The following is a 25,107-nucleotide window of genomic DNA, read 5'->3' on the forward strand; positions in this document are numbered from 1 at the left end:
TTCCGGTGTGGGCAGGCAGGAGGAGGAGGCGGGAGGCCGGGCCGGGCCGGGCCGGCGGTGGTGCGGCGGAGGAGCAGTGGGTGCCCGGCGGAAGGCCGGAGCGAACGGCCGCCGCCATGAAGAAGCAGTTCAACCGGATGAAGCAGCTGGCTAACCAGACCGTTGGCAGGTGGGCGGCGGGGCTGGGGTCTTTCGGCCGCGGGTAGCCCTGCCTGGCTGGGCTGGGCCGGGGCGGGGGCTCAGGCGGCGGCTCCGCTCCGGTTTTTTCCCCCCTGCGGAGCACGGCGGCGGGGAGCGGGATGGAGGCCATCCGCAGTCTCGGCCGCGAGGAGGGGAGGGGGCACGGCGGGGTTTCCCGCGCCTCTCCTGAGTGGGGCCTTTTGGGGAAGAAAGAACTTGTGTCGGCTCAGAAAGAAACGGGTGGGACGGGGAGGGAAGACGAGGTGGTAGAGGCCTTCGTTGCTTGAAAACTAAAAAATAGAGAGAAGATTCGGCTCCTCGGTTTTCGAACCGGGAGCGGGCCCTGGGCGACCGGGCAGGGGTCGGCTCCGAAGGGCGGGCTCGGTCCGTCGGTCTCCGCTGGCACCGAGGCCTCCCGGTACCTGTCGGTATGTGCTGTCAGCCCCGGGAGCGGCTCACGGTAGCGAATGAAACGGAGCCCCCCGCGGGTGCTGCGGTTGGCCCCTGAATAGACCGCTTCCCTCCCGAACACGCGTTTGTGTGGTTCGTGTTTAAGGTTTCTGTCGAATTTAAGGCTTGGGGGGACAACACACACAGAAAGGCGAGGTCCCTTGGGAGCTGGGGAATGTCAGGCCTGGGGGTCAGGGGAAGCGAGGGAGGGGGCTTCTCCAGAGGGTCACCTTGCCCCCCCCGAGGCCCGCAGAGCTATTTGCATTGTGTGCTTCCTGTCTGGGTTTTTGTGACTTTCGTTTCCTTTGTTGCTGCGTTAATATTGAGTTATTCGATCCATTTCTCACTCTTTTTCACATTAAAGAAGACTTCAGAGAGCGCATTCTCTATGACTTAATTTTAACAAAAATAACCACAGTCTTGTAGGGTATGATCGCCACTGATTTCCAGATGTCAGAGTCTTGGAAGCTCTTTAGTCTGATTGTGTGGAAAGAAATCTGCACGCAGACACAGGAGTGTCTGGCTGCAGCTCTTCTGTGTGCTAAAAATTCAAATGTAACTTTACTGTGTTTCTAGTAGAGTTCTATATTTTTCCCCCAGATACTCCTCTCTGTTTTTAGTGGAAACTTAATCTGAAAGTATGTACTTATACTGAAAGTATAAACTTTCATATTATCTGAGTTTATACTTTCACGGTCTCCACTCTAATAACTTGCTTAACACAGTGTTTGTTTTCTTTGGGGCCTACATACATATAAAACAGGTCAAGTGTGTCAGCTAATAATGGCTAAGTAGTAGATTTTTAATAGGGTGTTTGTTTTGCTATAAAAGAGAGCGTAACTTCCAAACCAACCTTGTGTCCTTTCATTCTCATTTAATATAAATTATAGGAATTTTTTTTTGTATTGTTGGGGTGATTATTGGCATTCCCTTTTTGCATGTGTTGGCCCACAGCTCCAAATCCCAAGTGGAATTTCAAGTAATCTGCATTGTACTGAGTAGGATAAACATCTTGGGCTCCTTTCTACTTCAAGGGGAAAATCAGAATTAAATCTGGAGAGCTGTTTATAGTCATGTATGGGTTGGGAAGTTTGTAATGACCTTTGACTAAATGCAGCTGAAGCCCGGTGGAAGCTGTGGCTATCGGTCGTTTCACAACGGAGCTTCTCAGGGTGTGGTTGTCTGTGTGCATGATTATTGCTCATACTTTTTCGCCAGGTAGTCTGCTGGGGCCTTAGCAGCCTGCGTCTGAAACAGTGAAGTTTTCTAGTTTCATTAAAATACAGACAAGTACCTGTAATTGTCTTTCATTAAAAACTGTTTGAAATTACACCAACTCATTTGTTTTTATAAGTTTAATATTAATAGTTAGTTTAAATTAAACTCTTTCTCTCTTTTCTGTTTTAGTTGGTATTAAATACAAGCACATCCTTATTGGTTCTGTCTTTGCTTATAGAGTGTTTTTTAATAATAAAGTAACTTAAGTTAGTTGTATGAATTCTTTACCCAAGAACGTACAAAATTTTATTTTAATTAAATAGAGGTGAGAAGACTATGAAGAATGAGGGTAATCATAAACTTTTGACCAGTGCTTGTTGCCTTTTTCATGTATAAGTGTTTTCCTCATGTTTGTAAGTGCTTTGAATGAACCACATTGCCCCTTCTAGGGGTTTGTTTGTGTAGTCTTGTTAGCACAAGGTGGTACTTGCTCTTTTGTTGCTGACCTTTATATTTGTGGCTTTCCAAGTTAAAGAAAAATGCTTATATAATTGAAATAATTTTCATCACTGTAAATCTGCATTAATTGTAATGAAACTAGGGAAACTTAGTTTATGGATGAAATTTGGGGATGGGAGGGAAAGAAACAAAGCTCAGGAGGTTTATGTTGGCTTTTGTAATGTATGATCATGTGTGTACAGGAGCTATAGCAGTGGAAACTCAGGGAAGATATTTTTACGTTTCCCAGAGTGCAGTTTATTCATGTGCGCAACTGAGCACTGGTTTTCCCCAAACCTGTTTTTGTTTAATTTTTTTGGTTCATCATTGCAATGCTTTTATCTGACTTTCCAGATATCCTGTTGTCTGTAAAGAGGTTAAAATTAATCATTCGTATTAGATGTTCACTTAGATATAAACAGCCTTTTAAATAGTAGTTTAAAGGCCCGTCCAAGCCCCCAGTGTAGTGAAGACTTTGATTTCATAGAGCCAGAGATAATTTCTGGAAATGCTTCTGCATCTCTCTTCCTCCAGTTATGGAGGTGAGAGGGGTGGCTCAGCCCTGCAAACACTGCATCAAGAAATCAAGCAAGAAGGAGAAATGGTTGACTTCACAGTTTTATTAAAAGTTAACTTGAAAGACATTTTTTTCAAGAGGTATCAAATGCACTATTGAAATTAGTTGGTGAATATTTAATATTGCTAGCCTCCTTACATTTCATGTACTAGCCAAGCATTCAGAATAGTCACCAGGGTCTGTCTTAATTTCCCAAAGTAAAATCACTCAGTAATGAAAGATCTGTGATTGGTTTCACTTGCAAATATCAGGGCTGAGGTTTTCAAATTTTGGGCAGTGCTGCCTTCTGTGGCTTTGATAAGCACTGTAGAACTCATGGAAGATGTGGGAGGTGCGACAGTCATCAGTCAGTAGGATCTTGCAGGCAATATTAGCAGAGGCAAGTGTTTCTGGCACTGGGTACCAAAATGAGGAGTGAACCATTTCAATTTTTTAACATTGAAGAAAAAAAGAAAAAGGAAAAAAAAAGTTGCAGCGTGCTTCCCACTGTTGCAGCTTGCTGCTTTCTGAGGTAGGTTTGTACTGAGTTGGTGTAACTCATTTATTAGCTTTTTATGCTTTGACAGAATAAGGAGACAAATCCTATGCCAGAAGGGTTCTTCTGGTTATGCAAAAGTCTTTAAGAGGTGCAGTGTTCAGTATTTCCGGACCTTTTGTGTGCTGTTGGGAGATATAGCAGGTGAATAAGCTGCCCCACAAGAGGAGCAGTTTTGGCATCTGTGACGAGGGGTCACATCCCCTCAACTCTGCTGGCTCACCTGGGGCGCTCAGGATGTTGTGTGGACTGCCTGCTCCCTTTGAAAGGGACTTCTACCCTTTGATGTAATCTGCTGCTCTGTAGGGTGATCTTCAACTGGCTGCTGCTTCTTGTGGTGGTGTATTAGAAAGGGGTATCTTCTACTGGTTTTCTTTTTGGTCATTCAGAGCTTTTTTTCCTCCGTAATTGAGGGGTGGGGAGGTGGGGGGAACAGGCATGTTATCATGAGGTTAGCAAACCTTGGCTATGCATCAGCAATGTGTCTTTACCATGGTTTTGTTCCCTTTAACGAAGGGATGTTTAAAATAGTTCAGGATTTATCCCGGTCAACTTGCCGTAGGTATGAATGATACTGCCTTTCTTACAGCCAGCTTCTGAAGGTTGTCATCCTTGGCCTTGTACCACAAATATGTCACTTAAGATCACAGAAGTAACTCCTTAGCATTGAAAATAAGAAAAGATGGGCAAGAGCTTCATTAAAACAGAGGAATGGCATTTATGGGGAAGCCTAAGAGTCTGCATGGATAGTGTTATATAGAATTATGAAATATATATAGGAAACTAATGAAAGAGGGGATTAGCTGAGTGGAACAGGATTCCACAGTAATTAATAGATGTGTTAAATATTTTGCAGCGATTATCTTGTGCATGTTGTTGGATGCCTTAAAACAAGACAAGTATTCAATCTGCCACCCAGTACTTCATTTTTTATATATTTGACAGATTTAAGTGTTGCGGGTCTGCAAGCAAGCATTTCTACTGAGGGGTTAAGCCATAAAGTAAAATATCAATGGCTTGTCTATATAAACCTGGAGGAAAATGAAACTGTATTTTGCCTTTCATTGAAAACTGGCAGTTCAAGCACTGGTCCCTCTAGTTTTTTGTTGGCTGGTGTCAGACAGACTGTCCAAGTCTGGGCCAGGTGACTCAGACAACCTCTTGTTGGGAGGTGACATCAGAACTTTCTCAGGGCAGTCTTAGCTAGAGTAACGAACTGTGAATCTCAGTCTGTGTTGGTTTTCATGTCATCGTGAAGGATCTCGCATCTACTCAGAGATAATTCACAAGAAGCAGGGCTGGGGTGTGCAGGGGAGCGGAGGGATGGCTTACCAGGAAATCATTAGTTCCACGTGAGCTGAATTAATGCATCAGAATAAATTGGCATCTTGACCATGACAGATACACCAGCTAATCACACAAAACTACCTCAACTCTAACTTTATTTTGAGCTGCATCCCAGCTCCAGCCTAAGCAATTGGAAACAGCTTGAAACTTTTAGTTAGGCTTAAAAAATTAAGGGGGGGAGGGAGTGGAGAAGAAAAAAATAACCTTCATTCTAAACTTCATGATTTTCAGGTGGCCTGTGATTCCTTAGAGGCTATGTGCTGAGATTGCTTTTAATGGAATTTATGTATTAATTCCTGTAAACCTTCATCTGTTTTGAGGACCAAGGCTCATATCCACTGAGAACAGTTCTTCTGTTCCACACACACATTTCCTGTATGCTTCGTCTGGGTACAGCGCCTTGTGAAATGGAAGTCATGGAATATGTTTTAGTACATGCTGTCTCACAAATTCGAAGAGGTGATGTACTACCTTCCTGGTGTGTTTGTACCTTTCCTTGGGATGCTTCATAAGCAGATACTCATTCAAGCAGATGAGCTGCATGTTAGCCTCAGAAATGAAAAGGGTTATATTGTGTATGACATCAACAAGGTAAATCTTCAGATATCTACGAGTGCTTGTCTTCCAGTTTTCCTAGTCTTTTATAAATTACAAAGGGAGACAGATTTTGATTAGAAGCTCGGGAAGTGTTCTACTTTATAGTTGCAGTCATCTGTAATGAAAATAAACATTCAGAGGTATTGTCATTAAAGCCTTTCAAATGACACACTAATAAGCATTTGAACTACATAGCTAAGTAATTTATATGAGGAATGAGTCCACAGAGGTGTTTGTTTCCTGCTGTTTATTTACAGAAAACTAGGTTTGTAATTAATGACACTTGTTAGACTGTCTGACAATTTTAGGTGAGTTAGGCTTTCCTGCCTTTGGGGACACAACTATTAATGTTGTTCCCATCAATTTCTTTTTTCATCTTTTAGATGCAATCAACAGAGTACCATGCAGATTAAAAATTATTCTAGCCAACTGGTCTGGAAAGTTTAGGTCTGGTGAAATAATTTAAGATTAAGACTGATAGATAAGTGGATATACTTACTGTCTTTACTAGAAGAGATATTCTATCTGCCTTTAGGCTGTTACAGTAATTTAAACCAGGGACAGGCAGATCTCACTAATTAGAAATCTGGAAGAGACCACAAACCACCTTAGATATTTTTTTTTTTTTTAATACAAGAAGCTAACTTACTATAGCTTCTTTACTACTTTTCCACTGTTCAAATACAACTTCTTGTATACAAATAGGTTTTTCCAGGCCCTGTACACATGACATTACTGTGACTCAATAGGAGGATTTGAACGTATCTTTTAATAGCTCATGCCCTGCATAAAAGTTACTATGCTAAACTATATTTAGTATTTCTTCAAGCCACTTGGCAATCTGTAAGTCATAAGTTGGAATTGGTGTTATTGTGACAGAATTATTACATTAAAGCAAGTTATGTTAAAATGACTATTATTGAATGATTGTGTACAGTAAGGAGCTACATACATTTGATTTGTATAGGGGAAGACCTGCTGGAAAATGATAACTTTTAGTAATATTTTGTGGAAAAAGTAGATGGTCCGAGTTATTAATTTTTTTCTTTCTGCTTAAGTGTTACCCATTGATTCTAGTCTGTTTCAGAATTGTTCTGTGAGTTATTCCTTAAGGAAGTTCTTTTACTTCTTCATCTTTTGTTGATAGTACTTTGCAAACTAGCTTTATTGAACATCCAGAGTGGTAAAACAAGAGTGCACTCATCTCTGTTAAGTCCAAAACACTTCAATCAATATAACATTAACCCTACAATGCCATTTAGTGTCAAAGAAATACTTCTTTAATGTTTTTCTAGTTCTTATGTGGAAAAAAAAAATTTAAAAAATTAGTATGACCCCAGTATTTGAAAACTTCTGGCTCACCCAAACATCCTTTTAAAAAAAGTTAAACGTGGTAGGCGTTATTTACTTGGAGTGCTTGTTGTCATTGGTAAAGATATTTGAAGAAGTGGTAAACATTGAAATATGTTCATATTTATGGGCAGGGGGAGAATTTGCTTTGTGCTTGGTCCTAGAGGTTGGCATTTGTCTGCATCTGAGTACTCGTGAAAAGAAAAAGAAAAATCTCATTTCAGTGTTTATAATAGTTACCTTAAACATTTCCTGTTTATCTCAAATGAAGTTCGAGGTCTCTTTAACTACAAAACTGACTTAGATCTTTCTGGATGGCAGATGAATTCAATGACAGGTTTAAAGAGCCTGAGTAGATTGAATTAGGGAAGATCTGTTTTCCTGAACATGTGCAGACTTTTGGACTTCATGTAACTAACTGTCAAGGACTGATTGAAATAAAATCTGTGTGAAAGCTAAAACACTTGTATACTAATAGCAAAGGGACTACATTATCTAAACATCTGCATGTAAGTAGTTTGGCTGTTGAACAGGCAGAGCAAGGAGGCAGTAAGCTATATATTGACTGAAACACTGGAGTTGGCATATACAGCTGCATAAACTGTTCATTACCTCTGAGCCACTTCTAGGCTACTGTATGGGCTGTGCAGAAGTTGGTGAAATGGTGTTTCCATCAGAGATGTAAGCAAGCCAAGAACTAACAGTTACCCCTTTAACGCTGCCTCTCAGCCTCAGCAGTATCAACAAAGTTTCTTGGTATCTGCATATTTATCTATTTCCTGCACCCTTTGGGGAAAACTGACACAATGTAATGTGTTGTGCAGCTCAGGAATCTGATTTTTCTAACAGTACAAACTTCTAATTATAGAAGAACATGCAGCTATTATGTTTTCAGTTTGGGGCTGCTTCTTGTGGTAAAACTTGGCAATTGTCAGTGTATTTGCAACTGCCATTAATGCAGCAACAAATGGAGTAGCATGTGGATATAAACCGTGTCCAAGCTGTGGTCTACATTAAATTTTGTGAGCATGCCTGTTAATCCCATTGATTAATGTATCCTTCAAAGCAGATTGCTAAAGACAGGGGAAAAATGACCTGAATTTACTGAAGTTGAGGACTTTGTAGTGACTTTCTTCAGTTCTGTCTCAGTGGACTACTGGTGAGGACTGTAAGGCTGAACACCTGCTGCTGCTGGTGAGAAGCTGTATTGCTGTACTGGAACCCCTGGTAAGAAGAGAGGTTTTGTCTGTGAACAGATGGTCAGAAAACAAAGGAGTGTATTCTGGCCTGCTTTTAGGTGTTCCCTCTAAGTTTTGTAAAGGCAGTCACTTTATCAGTATCTCTTAATTCTTCAGGGACCAAGATGATCTCATGTCGGTTTAAAGTCTAGGTCCTTAAGATTAGAAACTGTTAAGAAATTATGTTGCGTTTTTCAGAAACTTAGTTCTCTGCAGAAGTTGTTCCCTGTGTGTAATACTGTGCTTTTAGTGCATTGCAGTATGGTGTTTTCCAGAAAACCACCATATTAAAACTTCTAGATACAAGTGCAACATGAAGTAGTGCTCTTACAAGGGCAGCAACAGGTTTTAAATCAGTGAGTAAGTATTTGCTCAGCCCTCAGTTTAAAAAGCCTCATCATTTGTGATCCGATTTCAGACCACATGAAAACCTAGGAATGCCTTGACTGGGCTGCGTCTGCCTTGCCTGACGTCCAGTGGCCAGAAGCAGATGACGCGGGAAGGGTGCGAGGCTCAGATAGCCTGTGGTGTTTCCCACGCGTGTTCTCATGGCTGCCAGCTGTGTCTGTCTCAGGAGCTTCCTGAACCACAGGTGGCTTCTGTGTGGTTGATGTCTGATAGCACCAGGCTTGTGGTGGTCTGTGCGTTGATTGTGCCATCATTGCTAACGTAGAGCTCCACCTTACCAAACAGCTGAAGAATGCATTAAAGCTGCAGTCTGCTCCCTGCTTCTCAGAAAGTCCAAATTTTGATAGTTTCAAGTATTTGTCTTTAAGTGACTCTTGTATGAGAGAAATGTGTGTCTCTGTGCCTGCATGCTGTGAGAATGAGCTCTTGGGTGCGTTACTTTATTTTCCTGAGCAGTGGGTGCTTCCAGGGCAGATGAAGCTTCAGTTATTTTGCTTCTCCTTAATAGATGCAGAAAATGCTTTTCCAACTTCTATAAAAATCTCTGGTATTTGGTGGTGAAGAATGACTTGGTTTAGTTGTGCTAAATTTTGTTGACTTGAAGATATCGTAATAAAATGTTGTGCTTTCCAGTAGAGAACTAGCTAAAGCCTTTTGGTTAGAAGAAAAAAAAGATATTATATAACTCTGTGGCAGACTTGTGTGTCAGCTGCTGAGTGGGCAGTGTGTAAAATACTTGAGATTTTTGTTGCTGAAAAAGAAATTAAAAGATTGCAAACTCAGGGATTTGGGAAATATTAATTGCCCTCTTGCATGCATGTCCTCATCTTTGGCTCTGTTCATCATGCTGCTGCTTGGTGAAACCGATCAGAGGACTGATAAAATATCTGCAATAGACATATACCATAGGATCTGTTGTAGCCAGTCAGTCATCTTGGGGCATCAGGACTGCACAGCAAGGGTAAAGGGAGCTTCTGTCTCAGGAAGGCACAGTCTTATGTTGCCTTAAAATGTCATTTTTCTGTGCAGAGACTTCTCAGGTGGTTTCACAAGGTTTTGAATGGTCTAGGGCAGCAATAATGATTGTGCCAAACCTGGTGCACTGTGCTTGTGTCACAGCACATAACCGGACCATGAGTCACCATCCCAAGCTGGACCTGTGTGGCTGCCTGGATGAAGCACTAAAGGGAAGCAGAACAAGCAAAAAGAGTAGGAAAGGATGTATTGTCCAGGGGTGCTAGGTGCATCCAAGGTGGAGGTGTTGGTATCTGACATAACAGCAGAATAATGAAGGTAAAAATGTACTTGAACCTGCTTTAGTGACAGCTGCTCAGCTAAATGGTCAGCTGTGCACCTGTACTCTGGAGGTGGAGTCCAACTCTTCTGATTTATTTATATATACGTTTATTCATATAAACAAAATAATCTTGGTATTGCCCTCTTTGTGGATGAAGCTGCGATTCCTTGATTCTAACTTGATCTGATGGTGGTTCTTTAGAGCAAATAAGTTTAATACCAGGTTATGCCCAGAGTCCAAATCCTAAAATAGTAATGATTTAATCTGCTAAAATAGCTAGAAGTGATCTAACAAGCTGTTTCAACCTGATGCTGTAATGTGATACACTTGGAATTTATGAAAGCAAATGTATTTCTTAGATACTTGCATGGTATTTTTAGGTTATGATAACGGATCTGTGACCAGAACTGCTCTTTAGAGGTCATTGTATTAGCAAATTATGAAATGCCAAATACATACGATCTTTTTAGGATGTGGTTAAATGAAAAGTGTCTTAGTGTGTTAGAAATGTTTTCTAGTATTATGTACAGTTTCCATAAAGAAAGGTTTCATAACTTAAAAGTAGCAGCTTTTTTTTTTTTTTTTTTTTTTTTGGTATTCAGGAGAACCTCCAGCCCACTGTCTTGGGCCTTACCTAAGGCAGCAATAAGCTGCCCCCATTTGCCATGGCACAGCTCTGATCTGAAACCTATGGGAGTTTAATAATGCAAATTAAACTGTGTAAGGTATGGCTGATCTCTGGTAATTCAGAACCAAGTAGCTTCATAGCAGTTGGTAGTGACTGTCAAGTGATTTTAACAGATTACTGTGCTTGATTACCTCATTTTTTCAGGGCTGCTTGATTGTTATAGATACCAGTCTTGAAAGGAAGGCTAAATTTGATCCTCACAGATGTTGTGCTTAAAGCAGCACTTGATGTCTAGACAAGAAAAAAATAGGGAACTTTCGAGTAGCTTTTTTATCCGCAACATTGCTTTGTTGACTGAATTAGAACATTTTGGTTAAAATTTATTCCATAGAAACCAAATAGCCTTAAAAGCTTTGAGTTTGTAATCGCTATTCCATTGCTGATAAAAGCATGTCAGAATAGTTGTGCATCTATCTTATGCTTGGACAGTCCTGCTGTCTCAACAGGAAATGGGCTTTCATAAATACACGCCATCTGGGTGAGGTCACAAGTTCTTCTCCTAAGTGAGGTGGAGCTTTTTTTTTTCTCTTGACAGAGATTGTTTTCTTGTGAAGTTAATTGCATTGCAAAATGACAGGAACATCCTGGGCTGACTGGCAGAGTGAATCAAAGAACCAGGGGATCTGCAAAAAATGAGTATGTAAAATAGCCAAATGGATTTTAGGTGGGAAGAATCAATAAAGGAGTTTTTTCCTTCTGTCTTACAAGTTGTCCTGTGCCAGAAATTGCTGGACTGAGATTTTTGTATAAATATACTCGTTGGCTATATTGCATGTTTCTCAACATCCCAATGATACTTCCAGAGTGAAAAATAATAAAAGGAGAACTGGTAACTTGTACAGCTGAGCATTGCACAGAAAAGGTATGTGATTGCTGAGAACTGTTAATGCTGTTAGAGCATGCCACTTGGACAGAGTTAAGGCTACAAAAAACTACGTTAGCCAGTTATGGGGCTATTAAGTTATAAGGTTGGCCCTTTTTTAGAAGATACATTGCATGCAGATTGGAAAGTTAGGGCTGTGATATGGCTTTGGAAAGTACACACCTTTATTCAAACACAAACTTTTTCGGCATCTATGAACTAATTATCAAGCAATTGATAGGAAATGTTAATCCACCTGATTAAAAGTTGAATTTTCTGTAGAAAATGAAGATAGAAAGCTAACATTTTCATACAGAAAAATAAATGCGTGAGCTAAACTCTTGCAGCTTCTATTTCAGTCAGACATTTAACTGGTTTGTCTTGCTATAAGCTTATTTAATACGCAGATTAAGTGTTCTGATCTGATGTTTTTTGTAGGAATGGAACAGTAGGATAAAGTAATCCTGGTTTTGTAACAGCAGGTCCAAGTGTGTGTTGAAGTGCAGTACATGTTAATAAACCTCAATTAGACTATTAGTCCAAGGCTCGTATTTCCTTCTCAGAAATCTAGGGATAGAGTTAACTTTCGGTTTCATGCTAGAACAGCAAAAAGCATCGTGTGCAACACATGGCAGCGTGGTAATAGCATAGTTCTGCATGTTATACACATTAGTATGGTCTTGTATACCCTGTATCTAAGCAACATAAAAACAGACATCTATATCCAGTGCCGTAAAACCCAGTAATTGGATGAGTCGTCTCAGTTGCAGGCTAATTGTCAGACTCAGCTCAGAAACTTGCTTTCCTGTTGGTGGAACATAATAAAGGGTTCAGCCATTAATTGTTAATCATGGCTACTGATCAGAAAATCAGTGCAAAGGCTTCCTTGTGAAATAGTAGGCATAAAGAATAATCCCTATTTTGTTACTAGCCTATTAGTCAATTTTATATAACTTCAGGTCCCTGGATTCCCTTATACTTGTTTTATTTCAAAGCTTCCAGCTCCTTTCTGCATTCTTACTTTCTATTCCTACTTCATTGTTCTGCCTTTTCTGTGTTTCCTTGTTTTGCTTCTTGTATTGATTCAGTTTGGTTCCTTTTCAAAGGCTTTCTCTTGCCAGTTTTTTGAATCCCCAAACTCAGAATAGACATGTCTGGACAGTGTATTAAATTAAGAACAGCATTATCTTTGGTGAAATGTTCATTTCTGGATTGGAGTTTTTTGACACTTATGCAAGGTAATATGTAGCTGAAGCGTCCTGCCAAGGTACAAAAAAGCAAACAAATATGCAAAAAATGCCTAGGATTTTTTTTTTAGCAGTTCAGTGTATTTTGCTTATTCCTGTATTGCATATTTTTCCTATTCAAACATGTCTGCACTGTAAAAAGTTTGTCTTTGCAAAAGGCAGTACTACTTTTTGGAGTCTTTTCCAGTGATTAACAATGCAGGACTTCTGGTAAAAGAAATCATAAAATTTAAAAATGTCTTGAGTTAGTGGGCAATCCACCTGTTTTGTGGCTAGAATGGGAAGTAATGTCTTGTTTGAAAGTTCAGGATATGTTTGAGGGTGGGTTTTTTTGGGGGGGGGCAGGGGGGAGTGTCCCCTTCTCTCCTTAAATGTGAAGGAGTTCTCATGTCAGCAGGTGGTTTGGCAAGGGGTCTGGTCCTTGCCTAAAATGAAAAGCTGCCAAACCGATGTGTAGAAAATCCATAAACTGTTTTCTTATCCAGAAACATCAGCTGCTGCCTTAACTCTGTGGTCAGGATGTACAACTGCATCGTGCTTTGCACCAGTACCCTTTCTGCCAAGCCTTGATTCCCTGGCTGCCCTTCCATTTATTCCCACTCCTTCTTTGTGCTTCACATCTGATCTTGGCAATGGAGTTAATCTGACTGAAAAATGGGGTTTCTTCCAACCAGGTTAGTTTTCAGTCAGGTCAGTCCTTTGAACTGTTGACTAGTAGAGATGCTTGTGCCAGGCAAAGGGAGATGTGAGCAGCCGATGATGGTAGGAAGGAGGACACAACAACTTTTTTCAGTAGCTCTGCCAGCTGATGTCACTTCTGTGTTAATGAAATGTTGGCCCCAGGGTGCAGTTTCATGATCAGCTTAAGCTGATTTTAAGTAGCTGCTGTTGCTAAAAGGGACAGATTTCCCCTCTCCCTGCCCAGCCTGCACTGGTGCCAATTCCCCTGCCCATGGACAGGGAATGGTGCAGCCACAGGGTGGCCCAGGGAGGGGGGGCAAGACAACTGGAAACCAGTAATTTCTTTTATTGGATGTAATTCCAGTCTGAGCTGCCTATGACTAATACTGATGCAGGGGAGGGGGATGTAAGGACCTGTACCTGAAGTTTGGGGAAGGGGGTTTGCTTCAGACAGGACTCTTGAAAGGAGAGAGGTTGTAGGGCATCGTGCGAGGGAGGAATCCAACGTTTGCTCCTTGTTGTGGGTTTGATTTGGTGGTGACTCAAGCTGGCACAAATGCAGGCTGCTGTGGAGGGACAAGGTGAGCAGCTTTGGAGAGGCAGCCCAGAGGAGGGAGGTGGCTGCAGGCTCATTTATTGCTGCTGCTTGGCCAGGTTAATTTTCAGCTAGACCTAGTGCTCTGGTGCGGCTCTGGTTGTGAGTGCTGCTAGAGCACAAAGGCAGCAAGGGGAATTCCCATTTTGGCAGCACTTAAGTTTGTGTTGGCATACAGGGATGGTAAAATTGCACCTGAGATTGAGGAATAACAAATTCAAAAATTATTTAGGTTGCTTTCTGCTCTACTGTCTCTTATTTCAAAATTGTACCCAGCTAATTTTAGATACAATTATTCTGCATAAGTAAAATGTTGCTTGATTGCTTGGAGGAGGGAAAGACCTTGTGTGACAATAAACTTTTTAATGTATATAAATACTGGGCAGTTAAATATTAGAAACAGTTCTTTCCCAAGACATTGTGTAAGGGTGTTTGTATACTTTTTTTTATAAATTATATTAATAAACTGACGTGTTTGGAAAGTTCAAGTTCTGTAGTAATGTTAAGTAGAGTGCACTTAGCATGAGAAATGTGTGTTGTAATACTTAAAGGGGAAAAAGCAAGGCACAGAAAATACATTATGATTTGATATGTTTAGAAAGTTTCTTGTGTAGCTTTTGTCTTGGATTCCTTGGGGTATCTTCATTGCTAATTTGTGACAGCTTGACATAAGAGTTTTTACTTTGGGGAAAAAAAAAAAAACGACCACTGCTAGATTTCATCCTGGCTGGATTTAAGAATTTAGAATTTTAATTCTCTACAGCAGCACTTTGCATTTCCTTCTGAAGGTATTAATACTTTCACAAATCAAATGCACTTTCTTTAAAAGAAGCCACCTTTTGTTATATTGGCCAAACACACACTGTGAGTGGAGGTTTGTTTTTTTTTTTTTTAAAGTTGAAGAGAATGGAGGGAGAGCTTTACTAGCTAAAACTTTGTTCATGGTATGAAATAGTAGGCTAGCAATAAGTATTTGATTTGCTGGGACAGTAGTCAACTGGAAGCACTTAACTGTAAATTTTTATTTGTATCCAGAAGTTTAAAAGCTATCAGATTCATGAAAGACTGCTTGCTGAAACATTGCTTCCTCCATTGAACAAAATTGCTTTAAATCTGGTTCTACATTGAAACCACAATTGTATTTTTGCAATATAGAAAGTTTGGCTTACATTCATCTCGAATTTGCAGTGTATGTGGCTCAAAATTATCTACCTAGATTTGTTACATAGACTTAACTGTTTGAATAGTATTTTTTTCAAACTACACCATATTTGGTTTAATTCCCTATATCTAATATTAAAAACAAATGTGTATTTTACAAGGAGGGGTTGGAGTTCTGAAGGGCAGTGCAGGGCCTTGCTGCAGTGACTGTACCTCTGAGAGTGGCCCTAAAATAGGATTTGGCTTGAGCTGTGGGTTGTTCTAAATAGCTAAATTTACTGCCTCACTTGGGAGAGGAGCCTTGGATCCATTTCACTTACAAAGGAATTTCAAATCCCCTAATGTGAACAGTCTGTCATGGGTTTCCCTGCAACTGCAAAGGAACAGTCTGCTTTCTTTCCAAGATGATTATCTTTCTAAAGCCTGGTCTGCCTTTAATTAGAGCAGGCAGGCTTCATTCTTCAACATCAGATGGCTGAGATTATAGAAGAGATCAAAGATGCAGCTTTTAGATTGAGTGATCAAGAAAAGTTTGATGGAGGAACTCAATGGAGGGAATGAAGAAGGAAGACAAAGGAGCAGAAATCTTTATCCATTTATTGAGGCCTTAATTGTAGTTTTGCAGCTCCTGGGTTTCTAAAAGTGCAGATCTTGATTAATGAAATATTTTGGTGCCTTGGAGGTGATGCACCATTTTTTTAAAGCACTCCTAAAGGATTAGAATCGCAGAAGCTGCAGTAACTGCATGGGTTAAAATTGGTGACCTGAGTGTCACTTTGGTATGAAAACAGGTTCTGCAGAGAGGACCTTCCATAGTAAGTGACGTGGTGGGTTATTGCCTCTGAAACAGCAGCCTTTGGTGTAGTTGCTGCTGCTGCCACTAAAGCATCAGTGGTCACCAGATTAACAATGAAAGCAATTTCACTACTTGTGCAGAAGTTTATATTGTTAATGTGGGTGAAAAATGGGGATAGTAGGCAAACTTGGAAGTCTAACTGGTGAGTGATTGTGAGTGGTGTCCCCTAAATACTAAGTGAATATTGAAAATGGTGACTATTATGTGATAGTCATTCTGAAGCGATTTTAAAATGTTTAAAAATAACTCGCAGAATATTGATGCTTACCTTGGGTCATGCTAGTTTCTTTTGACAAAAATCCAACCACACCGAGGATCCCAGTTCATCGCCTTACTTTTCAGTATGAATGCTGGTTTTGTGTGACATAATGAACTTGGTTTCTGTGGGGAGAAGTGTACGTGGCCAAACACATTTCTGCTCTGGCTTGTCTTCAAAATGCTGTGCAGGTGAAACCAAACTCCTACAGTATATCCACAAAGCTGAGTATTGCCACAGGCTGCCAAAGGAAGCAAAATAAATCCTTCGTAATAAAGTGGTTTTGAAAAGTGGCCTTTAACATATGCATTTATGAAGGCCACAACTGTAGGATTTTTGCTTGCCAGTCACACAGAAAGAACCTTTACTGTGCTAAAAGATCTCATCTTCTGAAAAGCATTTAGAAATGCAGAATCTGGGTAGGATATGGGGAGTGAGAAATGTGTATGTTATGACCTGTATTTTAAATTCTAGTTCAGGTGAGGAGCCTTTTCCGTGAGCCTGGCTGCCCGGGAGGAGAAAGGGGCAGGGCAAACCTTGTTGTGTTTGCTGAGCTGGAAAACGAGAGGCTCCCGGCATCACCTTGATTTCTTGAAGTCTAAACCAAGTAAAAACTAAGGAATAAACTGCCTAAACAATGATTTATTTCACATTTGGATCCTGACTGCAGCAGTTGCTTTAAGTGTATGGTAAATGGCACCCAGGAGTCGCTTCTCCTGCATGTTGGTGATTCTCCTGGGTCCTTAGTGAAAAGGCATCACTGAGCTTGTCTCTGGTCTTGTTCAGCTGTTTCAGCTCTTTCCCCTGATTGAAATTTTCATTTAGTTTTAAAATTATTTGATGTGTTTAATAATTAGGTTCCAAAAACTTGGATTATAAAATACAGGGTTCACCTAGCTTAAAAGGGAAGCCTGTTCCTGGAATTCAGCACGGTGTCATATGGGGAAAAGTAAGCTGGTCGTCCTGAAACACCTTTAAGTTATATTTTCTATGAAGTCTGTCTTAGTGAATGTTAAAAAAAGTGAACCTTTTAGAAGGGAAATCGTCATCTAATTCTGGATTCCTTGTTTTGGAACAGAGCTGTTGATTCTTTCATTTTTCCTGGCAGCAAATCCTGCCTATTGTATGTGGAAAGCAGGCAGGATGTGCTGCCAGCCTGGCGAAGGTGCTCTGAAGTGTTAACTCGCCGGCAGAGCTAATCTGGTTACTCGTGGTAACAAACAAATGCTTTGTTTAAGGAAAATCAAACAGCAGGGAAGGCTAGCTTTAATTTTGTCTCATGTTTCGGGTGGATGTCTCCTCGCTTCCGCTGAAATCTTTCCAGAGTTCAGGAACGCGGACTTGTAGTTTTGCGCTCCCGTGGCATCACCTACTGCCAGCTCCGCCTCCCATCTGCAGTGCGTGAGTCAAGGTTTCTGTTTCCACTTTGGCATTTGAACTGAGTCACTTGTTCTGTTGTGAATGTCCAAGTTTTTAAGGCTCTTCGTGTCAGGTTTGCTCTTGTTCCTTCCTTGTTAGCCTTTCAGGGGTGTAAATTTCTACTGGTTTTGTAGCTTTGACCTGCTTTGGATGTCAGCCCCTGGCTCAAGACTGATGCCATGGTGGTGGACAGGACCCTGCTGTGAAGCCAGTTATTGTTTAGATGAAGCTTTATTTTTTTAAATCTCCAGTGCTGGTTTAATAGAGCCTCTTCATTTTATACATGGAAATGTAAATTCTTTCCCCATGGAAGATAAACACTTCTATCTCAGGAATTCTCATCTGCTGTTTCCAGATGTCCAGAGAAGACTTCTGGCCTGGAAGCGTGAAGGAGCTGTAAAAAGAAAAAGTGAGGGGACTGGTTTTAAACCTGTGGGGTGAGAACTGTTCTGCCCACCCTGCTCACAGTGCAGTAAGCTGCAGCAGAGCCCTGCATGCTGAGCTGTGTTTCAGACTGGGCTGTGCTGCAGGGCCTTTCTGGAAAGAAGGAAAGAAATAAAGTGAATGGTACTATCGAACACTTAAAGAGAGAAGGCCAATTGAGGGCACATGCAATACATTTTTAAAATGTCACAGCAAGCTAAGGTATTGTGATTAATGTGTCTAGAATAAGAAATACAGTCTTTCCACTCTCAAACCTCTTGGTTTTTTGCTCAGAGTGAATTAACACAATTACTTCTGGCCATGCCATCCTGAAATAGAAAATGGCACCAGCATTTATGTGGCATGTCATATTTCACGTGAAGTACACTATTTGCTGTCTTACAAAGAAAAGAGAAATTGTTCGAGGAGTCAAGTTAGCAACAATTTTGTTGAAAATTACAGTTTCTCAGTGTTACAGTATCAGAAAGTGAAAAGCTAGCTCTGCTCAGGTTTTTTGGCTGTCTTTGAAGAATTTGCCATTCACCAGCTGAGCTGTGCTTGGAGCTTAACCTGCTCTTTGCTACCTGTTCCCACCCCCGAGCTGTGTCAGCAAGGTTATTTGTGTGAAGAGTGAATTTGGGGAGCTGATTTGGTTGAAAAGTAACTGTTTCTGCCAGATTATTTTCGATCAGCTTGGCTGCCTGAGCTGGTTTACACCCTGGGTGAGCCAAGTGTTGTATCAGTGCAGGGGAGGGACAGTGAAGAAATGAAGAGCTGCTTTTTGCTCATGGAGCTCTGCACTTTGGATGCTTGTGGTGGGCAAAATGTTGTACTAGCTCAGCGTGAAACAGTTTGAAAGTACCATTTTTAGGGAATTCAGTAGTTTTGTCTTCTTTATTTGTTAAAGGAGGTGATTATAGCTGCAACAAATGATTGTTTAGTTTTGTTTTTAGAAGCAGTCTTTTAAAATGCACTGCTGAATTCTAATTGAAAAGCTTTGTGCCAATTGATTCATGTAAAGCTTCTGACATAACAGGTATCCTGCCTAGAGTAGCAGGAAAACTTCACCTTCAGTTCTCCAAATCCTTCCTTTCCCAGGGGACCAGCTCTGTTCCTGCTTCCTGTGGACTGCTGCCAGCCTAGCAGTTACCTTATATTAAGGCAGCTGAACAGCCTGCACGCTGTGGTGGGGTGTGATGCCAAGCCCTGTGCGCAGAGTCTGGTGTCCCCCAGGCTGCTGCTTGTGTTGTCCTCTTCCCATCTCACATAGAAGGTGTCGGGAAGCTCTGGGCTGGGCAGGTCCCTATTTCCTTGTCGTGTGCTGGTGGGTCCCGCTGTCTGGAAGCATGGGGACGGCTCCTGCACAAACAGCTTGGTCACAAACCAGCATGTTTGGGGCCTCGGCAGGGCATGCTTTCCCCATTAGTAATGGCTTTGAGGGACCTTGTTTTGCAACTGAGAATTAACTGTTTGGACTGTATTGAGTTTAGCTGCTGGGAATGTAAACAGCCATAGCTGCTGTAGTCTGGGCTTCATAATCTCAGTTTGGGATGGGCTGTGTTCATGATATCTCATGGGGAAAGCTTACAGTGAAGGGTCTCCAGGCTGGAGGCCAGCTACTGGCACTGCTGGGCTTGATAAAGCCCTTGGGAACACTCTGCAACTAAATTTTCCAGTTCTTAATCGGTTCTTGATTCCAGAAGGATTTCTTCATCGCTTTGTGCTACTGACTAGTTTAAATACAAATAAGACCTAACAAGGGATAAGGACAGAACTTTAAGTAGCAGTGAAAAAGAAATTCTGTTATTTTCTATAGGCTTCTAATTAGTTGGCAGGAGTTAGCATCCCATGAAGTTGCAGTTAGTTGTAAACTTTGAACTAGTAGTACCTGTTATGTAGAGGGAAACAGAGGTACCTTTGGTTTGTTGCTTTTTCCCCAGGTGACTGCTCAGTAAGGAGATAGGCGGTGCTGCTATCACAAGGTTGCATTTTCTGTTTCATGGTTGTGGTCACTGAAAAACAATATTATTTAGTGGCTCTTTCTTGGCGTCCTTATTAAAGGTGGAATGTGGGCCTGCAGGAAGGGTGAGGTCTTCCCTCTTGCATTTCCGAACCTGACATCATCATCAGTGGCTTTTCTAAATCAGCGCTGGCCTGGGGACGCTGTCCTGCTGCCACTGATGACTGGGGAAAACATCCCTGACTTCAGAGGAGGAGATCCGGATTTTCAAGCTGTGACTTTAAATCCTTGATAAACCAGTTAGGTGTACAAAGAGCGCTTAAGATAAATATATGAAAATTGTTTTGCACTTTGCATAATGTTACTTAGTCTGCGGGTAACCATATTTAAAATGGAAACAAACTTCTGCTAGCACATTACTGAGCCATCTTTGCTTTTCACTCAAATGGATATAACTTCCTAGGAAAAAGGAAAGGAAGGAGAAATCAAACTTTTAATGAATCTAAAGTTGTATGGAAGCTCTATTCTGTTATTCAATGGTTTTAAATTAATGTTGTGGCTAAAGCCATTCAAAAGCATGCAGTGTAAATTTATAGTAGTATAATGGAAGGTTCTGTTGAACACAAATATGGAATAATGTTAGAAGGAACCTTGTTTCTTTTAAAGGTAATTTCTATAAAATGCATTTTGTGATTCCCAATAGCTAAAAGTGAATTTACAAAAACTTACAGTAATTTGATTATTGCTGCACTGGTGGGAAAAATTCTGTGAACTCTCAGTCAATCCCTATTCTTGTGATTATCAGCAGTTCAGTGGTTTTAATGATGTGTACATATCCAGTCATAAGTACTCTAAATGTTCTTAGAAGTTGTTTTGAATTACGCCACCTGAGGTGGCTGTTTTATTTCCTAAAACTGCTGGTTAAGTTAAGGTTGTATGTTCCCTTCTGGTATGTCAGATCTTCCCTTCTGTAGTGTCTGTTTCATATCACGTCAATATGTAAGTGTGTCAGCATCTAGGGTGAATGAACTGCTGAAACGCCTTCGTCTAATCTAACTTTCTCTTACACTGAGCCAAATTAAGGACTGGAGAGATATACGGGGGAGTCAGTGCAAGCTTCAGTTGCGTAATGTAGATGTAGAAACCAGCTGTGTTTTTTTCTTAAAACAGATTTCTAGGCAAAAGAAGGAAACTGAGACCTGGATATATGTGAAGACGGAGATGGTGGCTGCTCTCATTACTTTTTATTACTCTCTCATTACTCATTACTCTAGCAATAGATGTGTAGTAATGGTGAACAGCCAAGGAGAAGAGATCACGGGTGAACTAAATTTATCTTTCTCTATTTTATAGATCTAGCAAAGGTAGGATAAAGCAGTGTTATAGCTAATGAGTCAACACCAAGCAAATCTGTGTCAACATTAAACAATTCATAGTTTATGTGTAAACTGAGATTGGAAAAAGGTGTGGAATAGTATGTGTAAAGGTTTGAGTATGTTTGTAACAACTGTTAATATTTTGTCTGGAAGTATGTCTAAGATATTTTTCTATTGAGGGTAAACCTTTACTGGGAATACTATTAACTTCTGGTGATCTTTTTAAGTAATAAATCTTCTATTCTTTTAGTATTATGGAAGTCAGCAAAATGAGGTAATGGGAGATTTCTGATGAAGGTTGTGTGCATGTAAGGTTAAGGCAAGGTGTTCAGGCTACCATTTCCACTGATGGCTATTTGATAAAGCTCTGCAGTGGTGAAATATAAAAAGATGAAGTTGGCTGTCCTACTTTTCTCATGTCTTTATATTCCTTTACATTCAGGTGCATTAATAACATTACCTGATTAACAACAGAGTGAAATCCAGGTGGTTTCCAATACATCTCTGCATTCAAGTGAAGTTACTCAGGATTCCAGTTTGCTTTGTGTTAAACCATGTGCAGTCTGAAATATCATTAGAGCTTGGTGCAGTGGATTTGTGCTGTGGGCTGGGAATTCCGGGAATGTCAGGCTTTCCCAAGCACCCTGTGCTGGGCAAGTCATCCGTGTTCACTTCTTGGCAGGGGTCGGGAGCCAGTGCCACATATGACATTGTGAACGTGGTGGTGTTTGCAGCAATGGTCATAATGGGATTATAACTTGAAACTGAAAGGGTTTTGTTGAAGGCATTGTAGGAATCTCTGACCCTGAACATGCTAATTAGTCTGACTGGTCTTTTTTCCTCCCTTAGGGCTGAGAAAACAGAGGTACTCAGTGAAGACCTGTTGCAGGTATTGTAACACAGTTAATATGTATTTCTTTAAATACTCTTTGTGAAGTTTGAGCCTTCTGAGTTTTGTGGAGTACCTAATGTGGGTGGGGGGAAATATTGCAAATGACAGGGATGAAAACAAGGATGTCTTTGGCTAACTTCTCAGCACATGAAAAAACTATGATACAATTTGAGTGGAAAAACTCAGATACTTCTGTTTCTGATCATGCAGCTTGATAAAGTGAAGCAGGAAGCACTTTTGCTTTTAATTAGATGAACTAGCTTGTTAAGCTTATGAACCATTAGTGCTAATGACTTGCCAGTCTGTCTGATGGAGGACCATGAGCTGGCAAGAAACTATGATGAGGCACAGCTGGTTACTGTCTTAATTTCTGTTTCTCTTGAAGAGGTCAACTTGGGCCTTATGAGAAGTGGCAAATACATGTCAACTGCTTGCTAATAGATGTCAGTTTTTTTCTGAAAGTGTGGAATTTCTCTAAGTGTACAAGTGCTTCTTGTTTAGCTTCTGATACTTATTATCAAATTTGTCACAGACATTGGATTCATTTGCAGACTTGTCATCTTTTTGAAAGTATACCATCTAATCAATTACTTTCATGGTGGAATTTTAGTTGCAACTGTTGGATTAGCAAGATTGACTGATTACATGGAACAAATTTGACTACAGACTACAGATTTATTCTATATAGTTTTCTTCCTCTGGTTACTTTGTGAAAGACTTAAAGAAAAAAATGGCAGAATATAAATTGGCAAGGGAAGTCAAGCTAGCTGTTCCATGGGACCTCGAGCGTAATGGTTATTTCAAATTGATTATAAAGCATCTTAGTATGCTTAAATTCAGGACCTGTACGCGAAACATGGAAGCCAAACAAATGGTGCAAGTACTTCTATTTCAAATCTCTCCAGCTGTTCAGATTAAAGTAGAATATGAGAGAATGTATCAGCCTTAAAACTTGAATTCTGCACAAATACATGAAATCATCTTGAGTAATGGTGAAATGAGCTGACCTGAAACATTTTACCCTGCTTTTCATGGGACTGCTTTATTTGAAGCATAAATGCCTTAACAGTTTGACAATACTGGTTTTAATTTCTGATGAGATGTGTACAATTAAGTGGCACAAAGGATGTTAAAACACCTTGATAGCCTTCAAGGGCCCATCTGTTTTCTTGGTTAGCTGCAGAATAGTAACAAGAAGTGAAAGCCAAAAGTACTGCTGCTTGTTGCCAAAAAAATTTTGCAAGCAAGGCTTTCCCAGGCACAGAGCAGACTGGCTACACCCAAGTGGAAGAATTTACTCACTTGTTTGTTTGCTCTTGGGGGCTTGTGAAGGGGAGGGAGGCTCTTATCTAACTAAAGAGCTTAAAAGCGTGGTACTGAGCACTTTATAAAGATGTTTCATAGTGTTCTTTTTTATATTTAGCTCAAGCTTTGATATAGGATTGCCATAGCTTTTTTTCTGTTTTCTGAAGTGTAATACTCCAAGTATCTCTGTTAAATGTGTTCCTGTGTGAAGACAAGGAATATAATTCAGAACTGAAAAGGCTTCTACAATGGACCCACTTTCTGGCGTGCCCTTGTAGCATATAATAAAGCAGTTGTGTGATGTTTTGTACACTGAAGATGCCCTGTGGGTACAGACAGCATGGCCTGTAGGTCACATTTTCAGTTCAAAGGTAGCTTAATGGAGATTAATGTCCTTCATGGTTTTCCTGACATCTTTGAAGTAAAAAGCAGATCAGAGAAGGGAGTATATCATCATGAAGTTTTGGGGTCATATTCCTCCTATCAGTCTTCTGCCCTTTGAGTTTGGTGTTCAGACTGCCTGGAAAGAGGCTGTTAGGAATATATGTGCTCCAGAGTCTGACTAAGGAACGTAAGCCACTGTGCATGGCTGACAAGGGCTGTGTTAGTCTGCTGGGATCTGTAAGATGGCTCAGTTACAGGATGTCACCATGTTTCAGGTGTGGGGAAAAAAAAACCTGTGCTGAGTATTTTAAGAAGTCTTAACTACGTGACCAAGCAAAAATAAATGCTTTCACAAATAGTGGTTTAGCATGTGTTGGTGGTATTTAATTTTGAAGATAACAACAGAAATGAATCATCTTAGCTGCAACAGTAGACCACAAACAGTACCTTCTTGTTCATGTATCTTTGCAGGGACTGTTTTGAAGTAGACTTAATTTTGAGCTTGTTGATATATGCCTTGTAAATAAAAGGCAATGCCTGGTGCTTTCAGAGCAGTCCTTCTTGGGCAGTTTCTCTGCACCTTACTCTACTGTAACAGGTTTTTACTAAGCTTTTTGAGCTCCTCAACTTGGATTCATCTTGTGGCTGTCAAGAGCTTTTAGTCCCTTTAGCGCCTCATGTAGCCAGTGAAACTTCAGGCTTCCTACGTTGGTCCTTCAACTCATCAGCCCTCCTGTACCAGTTCTTTTTCACCTTCCCTTTGGATTTGCAAAGGCTGCTGCTGGGTTGCACAGTCCCAAGGCCCAGATTTGGGTGTTCCTCCAGGCTATGATTTAGCAGAACTGCTGCTCCCCTCTTTGGAAAGGAAATGGGGACCCCAGTCCTGCAGTTGCTCGTGCATTCAGGACAGGACTGCCATGTCCAACAGCAGTGATTCTGTGCTGATCCTCACCAAGTTCCCATTTGTCTATGCCTCCCTTCACTGGCGTGTTCTTCCTCACAACTTCTCCCAACCTGCACCCCTGAAGGCTCCTCTTGTGTTGGATCTGCTGTCTCTTTAGTAGCTGTAGTTTCTACTAGCTGCTTTTGTTGGCACCTAATTATATCCTTCCAGTTGTAAGCACTTTAGGGATATGCATATCCCATCGTAGTAGTACCAAATAAACCTGTTAGGAAGAAAAAACATGTCATTCTTACCTGGATGTATAACATTTTAAATGAGAATTTATAGCATTTTGTGTTCATTAGAACATGACAGTTTGCCTCCTGGAAGAACCAAGACTATATCTCCTGCTTTAAATCCATGT

At 40.7% G+C, this 25,107-nt stretch overlaps 1 protein-coding gene across 5 annotated transcripts in view; it reads left to right on the forward strand.

Moving 5' to 3' along the window:
* The first annotated feature begins 2 nt into the window (after nucleotides 1-2).
* ARHGAP17 (Rho GTPase activating protein 17) overlaps nucleotides 3-25,107 on the forward strand; it is a 47,928-nt gene continuing 22,823 nt past the window's right edge. For all 5 annotated transcript variants that reach the window (XM_075058790.1, XM_075058789.1, XM_075058791.1 and 2 more), the window contains exons 1-2: nucleotides 3-169; nucleotides 22,069-22,108. In XM_075058790.1, coding sequence (XP_074914891.1) covers nucleotides 117-169; nucleotides 22,069-22,108 — 93 coding nt within the window. In that variant the 5' untranslated portion in view covers nucleotides 3-116. The remainder of the gene's footprint in view (nucleotides 170-22,068; nucleotides 22,109-25,107) is intronic.

The sequence above is a fragment of the Buteo buteo genome, chromosome 27 (genome assembly GCF_964188355.1).
Source record: "Buteo buteo chromosome 27, bButBut1.hap1.1, whole genome shotgun sequence".
NCBI classification, from domain to species: domain Eukaryota; kingdom Metazoa; phylum Chordata; class Aves; order Accipitriformes; family Accipitridae; genus Buteo; species Buteo buteo.